Genomic DNA, 10992 nt, shown 5'->3' with positions numbered 1-10992 from the left:
GACGACAATGTCGCATCAAAATTCAACTAAATTCGTTGAACTAATGGAAATTCACAGTAATCTCTCAGCCCTGAAACCAGATTTGGTTCGATCAACGTATTCATCTCCGTGAAGAAGTTCATTAAAAACCAAAACGTTTCCAGAAAATTGGTCAAATTTCACCCGAATCTATTGAGATGATTTCGCACCAGCATCCATTATAATAAAGACTTCAAAACCTGTTTTTTACATTGACCAATTATTATTCACATATGAGTAATATTTTCGCATTCGAAAGTGTTTGCATTCAAAACAAATTTTCCTAAAAAGCAATGTTCTCTTTCGGTATACTGCACCGTGTCATTTTCAAGAGTTCCAAAGAGTGAGTACAAAAAGATCACAGAAGAGAAGACCACTTGATCAGGTCGCCCGTTGAAACGCACAAGTTACCGGCCAACCAAATCCACTGAAACTCTGGAGTGAATAAAATTGAAGTAAGTACGTTACTTACTTGGAGGGGTCAGTCATGAACTTTATTGCTTCGTCTCGACTCTTCACGTTTAACCGCAGCAGCGGTCAGAACTATGGATGATGGCATAGGCTACATGTCATGTACAACTAAAACGCGAGTATTTCGAGAGAGCTTCTGTACTGCATTAGACAAGCTTCACATACCTTTTGTTGAGTTTTTTTACTCGTTCCGGCACTGACATAGGGAAGTTAATTCTTAAGGAATGTAATCCGTGTCTTTGGCCTGCAATGGGGGTTGAAACCGGTAAGTAAATTTTCCGGACTACGTTTTTATTGATGGCTTGATATCTTCATGTCTACAGCCCTATATCTCGTCAATGAAATATTTAAGTCAAGCTGTCGTTAAAATGTGTATCTATTGGCGACCTATAATCCGCAATTTCATGCACGTTGCGTGAAGGTCGGGTTACATAATGCTGATGCGAATGTACATATTCATGAGGAAAACTGTTGCGTCATCTCCGATAGCTGCTTCGGACTCTATACATGTATTTGAGGAAAAAAGATCGGCGGAAGGCTTTGTGCAATAGCAGATAGACGCTGTCCATATAGGTCGGCCATATTGAAATTAAAGGCGACGTAAGCTCTTCATTTTTGTTACTTTAAAGCAAAAATGAAAGCAATAAAATAACACTTCCTTACAAAGTTACTCTACGTTTTGTGAATAAACTTAGTTCAGTGTTTTAAGCCAAATTTTCAAAAAAAATTGAAAGGGAGGTTTGGAATGCACGCCAGTCATTCAAGGTCTCCAAAAAGTGCGTTGAGTAAGTATTGATTTTTGGCTCTGACCGAGGGAAAAAACATTTTATGCGACCGACTTTTGCAGGGACAAGCAAGCCAATTTTCTACCCTCCACCTAGTCTTGGCCCAAGACGTCAGTGATCGATAGTTGTTTTATTTCTGTTGAAGAGCGCCCTCGCACAACTATTTTTACTTACTATGCACGGTGTCCGCTATCAAGCACTAACGTCTTGAAACTAAGACTATTCTCCACCCGACTGACCCTCCCTCAAGGTCAAAAAAATGCAAACAATAGAATTAATTACAGACGCCCAAATCTTGGAACTACGCGTGTTCGGGCATATGGCTAAAATGACCCAACATCAGCAGCGCCCTTGGTTTGTGATAAAATAGTTCAGGTGTAATTGTAGCAAAATAAACTCAATTTCAATGAAATTAAACCTGAAATGTGCATGCAGCGTTGCTTACATGTACAGTTCAGCAGAATAGACATTGCACGAAGTAAGTTAAGATGTTAAATCCTTGCTTTTACCCGTCAATTAACCACTCAATGGTTTGGGCAATGTGTGTCTTTTGTTTGTTCTATACGTGTTAAAGTTTAATGGCACAAGTGATGTGAAATTTCGGGGTACAAATTATGAGCCACGAGCAGGACAAACAGAGGGCGTAATTATCCTGGCAATGCAGACTCCTGGGGGGACCTGCACTTCGCTGGTTCACAACCGACCATGAAATGCATACCTTGGGTCGCGTCGCTAACAGCAAAATGAATACTCTCCAGCAAACTGGCTCGTTGCAACCGTTGAGGGGGTTCTTCTGCTCAAGGTGGATATATATACAGACGTGCCATAATGACCTTCATATTTTTGGTCACACCTCATACAAGTAGTGCGTTCAAGGAAGAGATACAGAAGGTGAGCGTGTATAATCACTCACCCGTATTCTAGGCTGCAACTCCATCACCCCCTACGAACAACTGCTGTGAATTAGTGCGTTGTTTGCTTGGCAAACCATTCAGATGGCCATGTTCACGGTTAACGTTGATTGGGTCCAACGCAGATTAATCAATTATCATGTAATGTGCAAGGAAGCCGCTAAACCTATGCAATTGACGTCCTCTGTATTATGACCTTTGGAAAATACTGTTAGTAAATTATGGTATGACATCCATTGCGTTGAGATATTCCGTGTTGACCGCAAAAAGAAGGGCGACTTCTTTTAAACAAGTACTGTGACGTTGCAGTATAACTGCTGGTTGCGGCAGAGCTTTGAACTGTCTGCAACTGAAGAGATTTGGTGGTTATGCACCAGTGTTGTGGTCGAGACCATTACAAGACCAGACACAAGACATGCATAAGACAAGTCACTGGTAATAATGACAAAGGAATGCTTTTGTTGTAGTCCATTTTAATAGCTTGTGACATGAATTCAGACGAGAGGTCTTGTGTTGGTCTCGTGTGGTCTTGTGAAGGTCGTAAGTGGTCTTGACTACAACACTGTTGTGCACCATTTACTGATTTGGCGGTGTTTCATTGTAAAGCTGGTGGTTTGGAGCTAGGTCTATAGGAAAAATTCTCTTCTGGCAGTTTACTTTTTTAACCACAAAGTGGTCTTTCTCTGCTTTCTTGGACAGATTTTGTACTCGTGGCCGACCGGGTAAATGCAGCCATCTTTATCGGGGACCTCGGAGACTTTGACCTTTCACCTCTTCCCCTTGGCAATCTCTCAGCCCCGATCGCCGTTGACTACGATCCCGTCGACGGCATGGTCTACTGGACGGATTTCGTGGACACCACGATCCTCCGTGCACATCTGGACGGTAGCAGGAGAGAGATACTGATATGGTCAGGTTTAGTCGGTGCGTAGGTCCATGCACTGTCACTCGTCCTACGACGACACACGGCCGCGTCTGAATGACCCATGGATGCGGCTTCAAAATAACACCTGCCTTTGTGGGCAATGCGTGAAGCCGCTAAAGGTGGTGGCTTCCATACATTGGGCGCACGTCGTAGCCCATAATTCCGACACGGCCCATTTTCAACAGTGGAGTCAAATCCTTGCCTCAGTTTGAAAGGAAGATTGGGCAGAGACGGCCACGGCTTGTGTCGTTGGCTGCAGCCTATTTTGTACATTTGCGCTTTTGCAAAAGTCGAAGCCGCATAGTCAGAACACACCACATTGGGACAAAGCCTTGTGAGTCCGGTGTTGTGGGCCATGTCTGAAATGGACAGACGGCTGCGTCTGTCCCCAGCATGTGTTTTCAACAGACGAAGCCCCGTATATCTAGCCTTATAGCCACCAGATTCGGACGAAGCAACAGCTAGCTCTCGGACGCTGCCTGCGAACGTGGGCTTACACGAAAAAAGGACCCATTGACGGTTATGCGCATGACATCTAAAACATCCACGTGAACTTGAAGTTCATGTATACATGTAACTGTAAAAGGAACCAAATTCTATAGTTATTGCGTTGGAAAACAGGCAACATTTTCGCTCAATTCACTTTTCAGAACCCACTGGTTTGGCTCTGGACTACCATACCAGGTTGATGTTCTGGACAGACGGTCGCCGTGGCAACAAAATAGAGCGAGCGTCGATGGACGGAGGCGACAGGCGAGTTATTGTGAGTCGGCACCTCAAGAAGCCAAGAGCAATAGCCGTTGATCAGAAAGAAAGGTAAGGATGATTTCTTTCTTCATCTGGGTGTGGATCCTTCGGGGCAGTGCGCTCCGTGCAGTTACTGGCCGCCGGCTTGGGCTAATGAGCCAGTTCGATATTTCAAAACGCCGGGGTCTTTTAAGAACAAAGTGCGCCTCAGAGTCAGACTGTGGCTGAGCTGAGAGGACAGACTATCGCGCGCGTGTAGCTGTTCCCGAATAGCCTTGTACTAGTCTGGGCATGCGCTGTTGGAATACCGAACTGGCTCATTCGTGGAATTAATGAAGTGAAGGAAGCACAAGAGTCACAAAGCCTCATGGGTAACACTTAAACTTATTTACTAAATCAATGGACATGCATTATGAATGCAGGTGTCAGGGCGCACACATAAAGGCTGACATGCGCCGTTGTTCAATTAACTTCTGTCCAATGAGAAGTCGAAGAAATTACGTCATGCAGCCCAAACAAATCAGTCATTACCAACGTGTGAAGACGCTACGGGTTTGTGTTCCCAAAGATATAAAGGTAATAATGCATACTCGGTTCTGGGGCTCTCATAAGTCCGTCCACATTGCCGAACACTCATTACTGCACGGAGTTTGTATACTTCCGCTATCCCTACAAAATTCAACGCTAGGGCCTTTTTAAAGCGTATGAAAATGACTCCAAAACTTGTGACGAGCCGGCGCGGTATTAATATTCCAACGGCGCGTGTACAGGCGTAGAGGTGGCGCGTGACGCCAGATGATCTTATCGCAAATGTCCTTGCCTCATTGAAAAACCGAATCGATTTGTGATGCTGTTATCCCCACAGGTAACCCGCGGTGCAATTTCTTGTAAATACAACCCGAATCCACACCTGTACTCGTTGATAAAAGAAGCGCCAGCGGAATCGTCAAGTGGAGATGAATGACCTTTTAGGCTGATATTTTAGACAGTTTTGTACCACCGCAAGGAAATTTTCCCAAGGGCGTTTTGCCAATCACAACAGCAACAAACGACCACGGTTACATGGTAATCGATCAAGTTCTTTTAACAGACATATCTACTGGTCAAGTTGGGGGAACCGGGCGAAAATCGAAAGAGCGGACTACAATGGCAACCATCGTATGGTCCTTGTCGACGCGTCCATCATCTGGCCAAACGGGATTGCTCTGGACCTCACAGGTAATGACCAAACCGTATCATGAATAAGCATTCTGAAAACTGGCCTTGTGGAAGGCCACGCTTATGCATAAACGGGCAAACTCTATCTCCTACGTATTTTCTGTTTGGACCCCTCCTGGGTCCTCCAAAATCCGTCACTGTATAGGAAACCAATGGCACAATCGAGAACTTTCTAGGGATGTTTCAAATCCCACAGAATAAAAGTAGCCGAGGTCTACCTCCTCAATTCCACAAAGTCTTCCCAAACCTCGCCGTGGTTTTGAGAGGATCTAGTGGAGTTGCTTTTCATTGGATTAATCAGAAATGTATATTTATATATTAAGAAGCACTACTTGTTTGCTGGAACCGTTTTGCGATGATCTTGAATTCCTTTATGCTTTGTGGTATGTCCATGGCCAAGTTTGGTTTGGGGAAAACGAGTCACAGATGTTGTTTAAACTCTTCTGTGGCCGATTCTCCTGGTGTGTTCCGACAATTTTCTCTCTGTGTGGTGCTCCAAGAACACCGGTCTTCATACGATAGGTCGCTGAGTACAAACGTTTACCTATACTAAATTGAACATAGAACTTCACTTAATATCAACAGGGGGCTGGCTGTACTGGGGCGACGCCCAGCGCAACACCTTGGAGAGGAGTGATCTTAGCGGGAACAACCGCCGAACGCTCTTCAACTTTACGGGCATCTATCCCTTCGACTTGGCCGTCCACGGCGACACCCTCTACTGGACCGATTGGAACTCGGACTTTGTGCTGAAACTGAACATGACGCAGATGGAGGTCTACGCGGCGGGCTCGCACATCTTCAGTAGGGCAACTGGTATCCATGTGCACTGTACGCAAGGCAACCCCATCAACGCAGGTGCGTTCATTCGATAAGGTTACATGAGTTCATGTCCGTTCATCATGTTCCAAATGCACACTCGTATTTATAGTCACAGTCACACTCATAATCCTGCTCGTTATTCTTATGCACTACTCAAAAGAATTAAAGGAACAAGAGAAAAGAATGTTTTTGTCATGGTCTGTATGGGCTACTGTTAGAACAAGAGCCATTAAAGTTAAGTGAAAATCATTTTCTGTTCTCTTGTTCCTTCAATTTTTTGAGTAGTGTACTTATGCTCCTACTCATGTTAATGCTCAAAATCTTATTCATGTTTACATTCATATTCACATTAAGTTTGTGGTCTTTTATTTCAGTATTTTGTGGTCTGCAATGAATTTTCGATTTGAGAAATTTTAAGCAAACAAAGGACAACAGGTCGATCGAAAATGATGAGAAAACGTTTCAGCACCAACTTGAGCGACCACTCAAGTCCCATTCACGTAACTTTCCTTGGTTAGTTCTGTGTGTTTTTTGTGAACTTGGGGGTTCCTTTGAACGGAAACGTGGATTATAAAGTTCGTTAAAAGCTGTGCAGGTTGCTCCTGGGACTCCAAGTGCGATGCACGAGGGTTCGTTCAAGTGTACCCGCCTCACCCGTTTCAACCCATAGATATATATCGCATCGAATCAGGGGGAAACGTTCGTGAAGCACAAGAACACCTTTAATACCTCCACAGTGTATACAGACAAATCATAGTGGCCGCGTACAGGCTGAGGTCAGGCTGGTCCCCTGCCGTTTGAATAACATTGATGGCGGGTAGCCACTAAAATAACAGATGACGTCATCATGTCTGGGTTGCTCGTTCTATTTTTAGAATGATGCAGCGCGCGCACGTCCGTTTCAGTGGTGCAGAAGTTGAGATCAGTATGCCACAAAGACAAGCGAATCGTGGAGAATCCATTTTGAATCGTGACACTTGTGGAAAATGTGCAAGGGCTGCTTACCTAGCCCGCACACCAATTATCTGTGAACGCTGACGACAGTGCCCGAAAATCAACGGAGACGGTCCGGAATTTTCGGCCAGGTCGGACATTTTTGGAATCGGGAGGAATTCCTCTCATGGTACTTGTTGTTGGTACCACACCTAAAGATCTCTCAAAACAGTCGGTATCTTTTGGTCCGGTAACAAAGCTAATCTGGAATTCGAGGGTTGAGACCTGGCGTTCCTTTTTCCCCGAAAGCGAGAAAAAATGGCCCACTTATTTTCGACAACGATGTCCCTAACATCCCTCGTCCGGGTAGATTATACAGTAATTGGACTATAGATGCCTTCATTTTACAACACTTTTTGTTTCAGTTATATCACTATCTAACCACTTTCACTGTCTACAGGCACCGACCACATCAACACTAACGACCCAACCCCGCTTGCCTTCAGTGAATCTACGGCATCCCTCCCGACGACAATCGCTCCTGTTGTGGAGAATGGAATTGACGCATGGGATGCCATATCGCATCGGTCAGCGGGGGCCGTGCATTTGGCAAACATTTTCCCAATGGTCGTTATCCAAGTTCTGCTGGTCAGCATCTGACGAGGTACACTATCATGATTATAAATGCGTTCAGACGTGCAAGCTTATTGATGGAGAAAACTGGTTGTATTTTGTAGATATCGAGATGCTGCAAAAGGTCAGACTTTTATACTTCAGGCATTGCGTTTTCCTTGAGGGCTCCAAATTGAGCTAGGCTGATTTAAAAAAAGGTTTTTCCTCAGGACTTGCTGGTATGGCTTAATGCCCGATGGTGCGATGACCACCGTACCGAGAAATAGAAAGTAGGTTTGCGGTAGCACCATGCAATGATGCATGGACGTATCTCTTTTGTGAGTATTTGCGGTTCTGAAAAGAACCAGTGGTACTCGACGTTTTGAGCAGTATGCTCTGCTCGTCATCAGGAGAAAGAAAGAGAGAGAGAAAATGAGAAATTGTTATCCTGCAACATTCCGGAAAGTGTCAAAAAGGGGAGAAACTTCAGATAGTGAGGGTTTTGCAATGAAATCTTTTAGAGCAAGTTACCATGAAGCAGGCTTAATGAAAAGCGATGAATTACAAAAAAAATCGATTATTTTTGTTCAAACTTTGTCTGGGCAATAAATCTTTTCCATGTGCACTGCCTGCCAATTTGTCACGGTGACACTTACGTGGAAAGTCTCCGTTTGACACTGGGATTTGACGACCATCTAAATCTGGCAAGATATGGGACAGAGGGGTTCCCCCTACATGCCCAAACCCTATAGACACTCTGTAGACTATTGTTATTGAGCACAAGCCCCCCCCCCCATGTCTGCAAAGGATTCCCGAGATTCAGGCACAACAAGACAAACCAAGACAAAAAGGAAGGGGTTCTCTCCGTCCCATATACAATACGGGCGATTCTCAACAGTGCGCCTCCAAGAGTTTGCGACGCGTTGGCCAATCACAACGCGCGAAATCTGTCGACCCCTTTCCAGATGTGTGTGGGTGTGTGGACAGGAGGTATGGAGTGCGCGTTGGATCTGATTTGCCAAATGCACGCACAAGTAATGTGCGTGTGAGAACAGTCCAACCAGTGCCATGGCTTCTAATGTTTTCGGAGGCTATGCTTTGCCGTCAGAGTTAAAAGATATTCTCCCGTCTTGCTCAAAGATTATGCTAATCAGGACATGGATGATCAATAATAAAAAGGAAGGCTGAGCAAATTAAGGTTTGTGTACTTGTACTTCTATTGACTGGGTTTTATACAGCACCATCTACAAGTTCGAAACGATTTATTCAGACGTACGCGCTGCCGGCATGCATATGCATAAAACATTCATCGATAAATAAAACGGCGCATGCAGGGTTTATTCTCAAACGACAGAGTGCAACCCTCCCACGTGCAGGCGTTGCAGCTTGCTCTAACCCTAACCTCGCTGTTCGACAGCCGTCAATCCTCCTGCAGTTTTCAGCTTGTTTCTGTGGGTACCTGGTGGTGCGACCCTCCCCCTAAAAAACTTGCTGTGGTCACTGTGTTGCCTCTGCTTCGTTTGGTCGGGCCAGCTTGACCGGTTGTCCGGCTGACGCGTGTCAACATGGCGGGTTCATTGACAGCTGGATTACAAGTAGGACCGCCTCGTGGTCTATCAACCCCGACCGTGGTTCCGTCACACGTTGGTGTCAAGATGATTACATGGGCGATAACCTACCCGTAGAGTCCAGCCTTTTATGGACTAACACGCAGAGTAATACTGTCATTGCTCATCTCACTTGCCGGCACTTTAAAGCCATAGGTGTTGGCAACAGGCAATGCCAAACACACTTTATCAATTCCCATGCTGAACAATACTTCATGCATTGTATGTGCATTCGTGCCGTCACAGTTGCTGGGTAAGCATGCGTAGCTTCTATGGTGGATCTGCAGACCCTGAATTCAAAGAGATTTGCCATGCGTGGACTTTTCCCCATACTCTTTGGAGGTGCTGTGTTTATACTTACATGCAGGGGTCAGAGGCCATTCCCGGGCACGAAGTGATTTTGGGTCATGGCGATTCTGAAGTACATGTGCTGTACATGTATGTACATGTATAGTACATGATGATGCATCGCGCGCGTACGTTAAAAGTATGTCACATCCCAGGCCGAAAAGATGTTATGTCCACTCGGTTCTAGAGTGAAACAAAGCACACATCCCCCTTGGGCTGGGTAGGGTGGGGAACTGCACAGAGGATGTTATGAAAATGAGGGTTTGCAGTCAGGTGAAGGTGGATTCAAACAGTGGGGTAGCTAAGGTTTTACTGGGGGGGCACCAGAATTGGGGGGGGCACCAACTTTCAGTGATGTGGTTTTTTTGGGGGGTAAGCTCATTTTTTAGTGGGGGGGGGGCCCTGGGCTGGGGTGACGTGTCCACAGGCCCTCCGAGGCTACGCCCCTAGATTCAAATGACGAAAAAAGGTTTGAAATGGCACGTGACCGTTCACCCGTTAATATCACTGCTGTGGCTTGAAATTGCACACAACTCTGTTACTAGGGGAATATGGAAGGGCTGTGTAGCACTGTGATCAGAATATCGACAAGAATATTTTATCAAATCAGTGCTCTGAAATATGTGATTGCCGAGCTTTCGGTAACCGAGTACCTTCCCTGAAGAAGGTACTCTGTTACTAGGGGAACCAGCCGCAATCACTGCCATAGACTTGTGCATAATTTTAGACGGAGCCAGGTAATTCAGACACAGCCCAAGTGAGTAAGTTTTGGGTCTCGTATGAGTAGGGATGGTACTTACGAATACATGTACATATACTAATTGCAAGACTAAATTTAGTTATTAAGAATAATTTATAGGCTGACCCTACCCCACTGAACATGGTGCCGAAAAAACCCAACTGTCAACATTTTTGTTCAGAGAGAGGGAGGGGCGGGAAAGACGCAGAAAACTTCAGAGGCAAGTTATTTTATACAAAAGCCTCCCAGATGCAATTTTGTTTTCCTACACATCACGGCGGGGAAACCCGACCTTAAACACAATGGTCCTTGCTTGAACAAAGGCGATAACTGTGGGGCTGAAAGAATTTTTTTCAAAGGGAAGCAAAGTTCGACAATTGAACGGGATAAGCTTCCGCGTGGCAAAAGAAGACTAGTCTTTTCTCAAGAATCATCATCCAATAGGAAAATACATGGTGTAAAAAAGTACTCGTCCAACCGCTATTTTGTGACTCTGTGTGCAGAATAATAAAAAAGCATCTGGAGGGGGCGCATTAGAGGCATAGACATTACGTCAGTGGAAACTAAAACAGGCACTAATTCTGTACATTTCTTGAACCTGCGTGTTCCGAGGAGGTTGTTAACAGTGGTGTATCCAGCGATGGAATCGTGAATATTAAAGAATACTTATGATTGGTAAGAAAATAATCGGTATATTTATTTATTAAATATTAGCACCAAATCCTATGAAAACAACACCATGAGATAACGATGTTAGGACCACAAGTAAGGCTTTTGATTTCTCTTTTTCTCCCCAAACATCATGTTGAATGACCCCAAAGCTGCATTCGCTTTTGAATTCGCCCCCACCCCCACC

General features: G+C 44.9%; 1 protein-coding gene across 1 annotated transcript; it reads left to right on the top strand.

Annotated features, from left to right (window-relative positions):
• Nucleotides 1-738: 738 nt before the first annotated feature.
• LOC110980826 (uncharacterized) lies at nt 739-7759 on the top strand. Its single transcript, XM_087145804.1, has 6 exons — nt 739-754; nt 2885-3109; nt 3761-3926; nt 4948-5075; nt 5661-5933; nt 7291-7759. The coding sequence occupies exons 1-6, from the start codon at nt 739-741 to the stop codon at nt 7488-7490; spliced, it is 1008 nt and encodes a 335-aa protein (XP_087001930.1). The 3' UTR covers nt 7491-7759.
• Nucleotides 7760-10992: the final 3233 nt, after the last annotated feature.

Source organism: Acanthaster planci, linkage group LG14 (genome assembly GCF_054643075.1).
Source record: "Acanthaster planci isolate LZ-2023a linkage group LG14, COTS_SCS, whole genome shotgun sequence".
Classification (NCBI taxonomy): Eukaryota; Metazoa; Echinodermata; class Asteroidea; order Valvatida; family Acanthasteridae; genus Acanthaster; species Acanthaster planci.
This window is presented reverse-complemented; position numbering and strand designations above follow the sequence as displayed.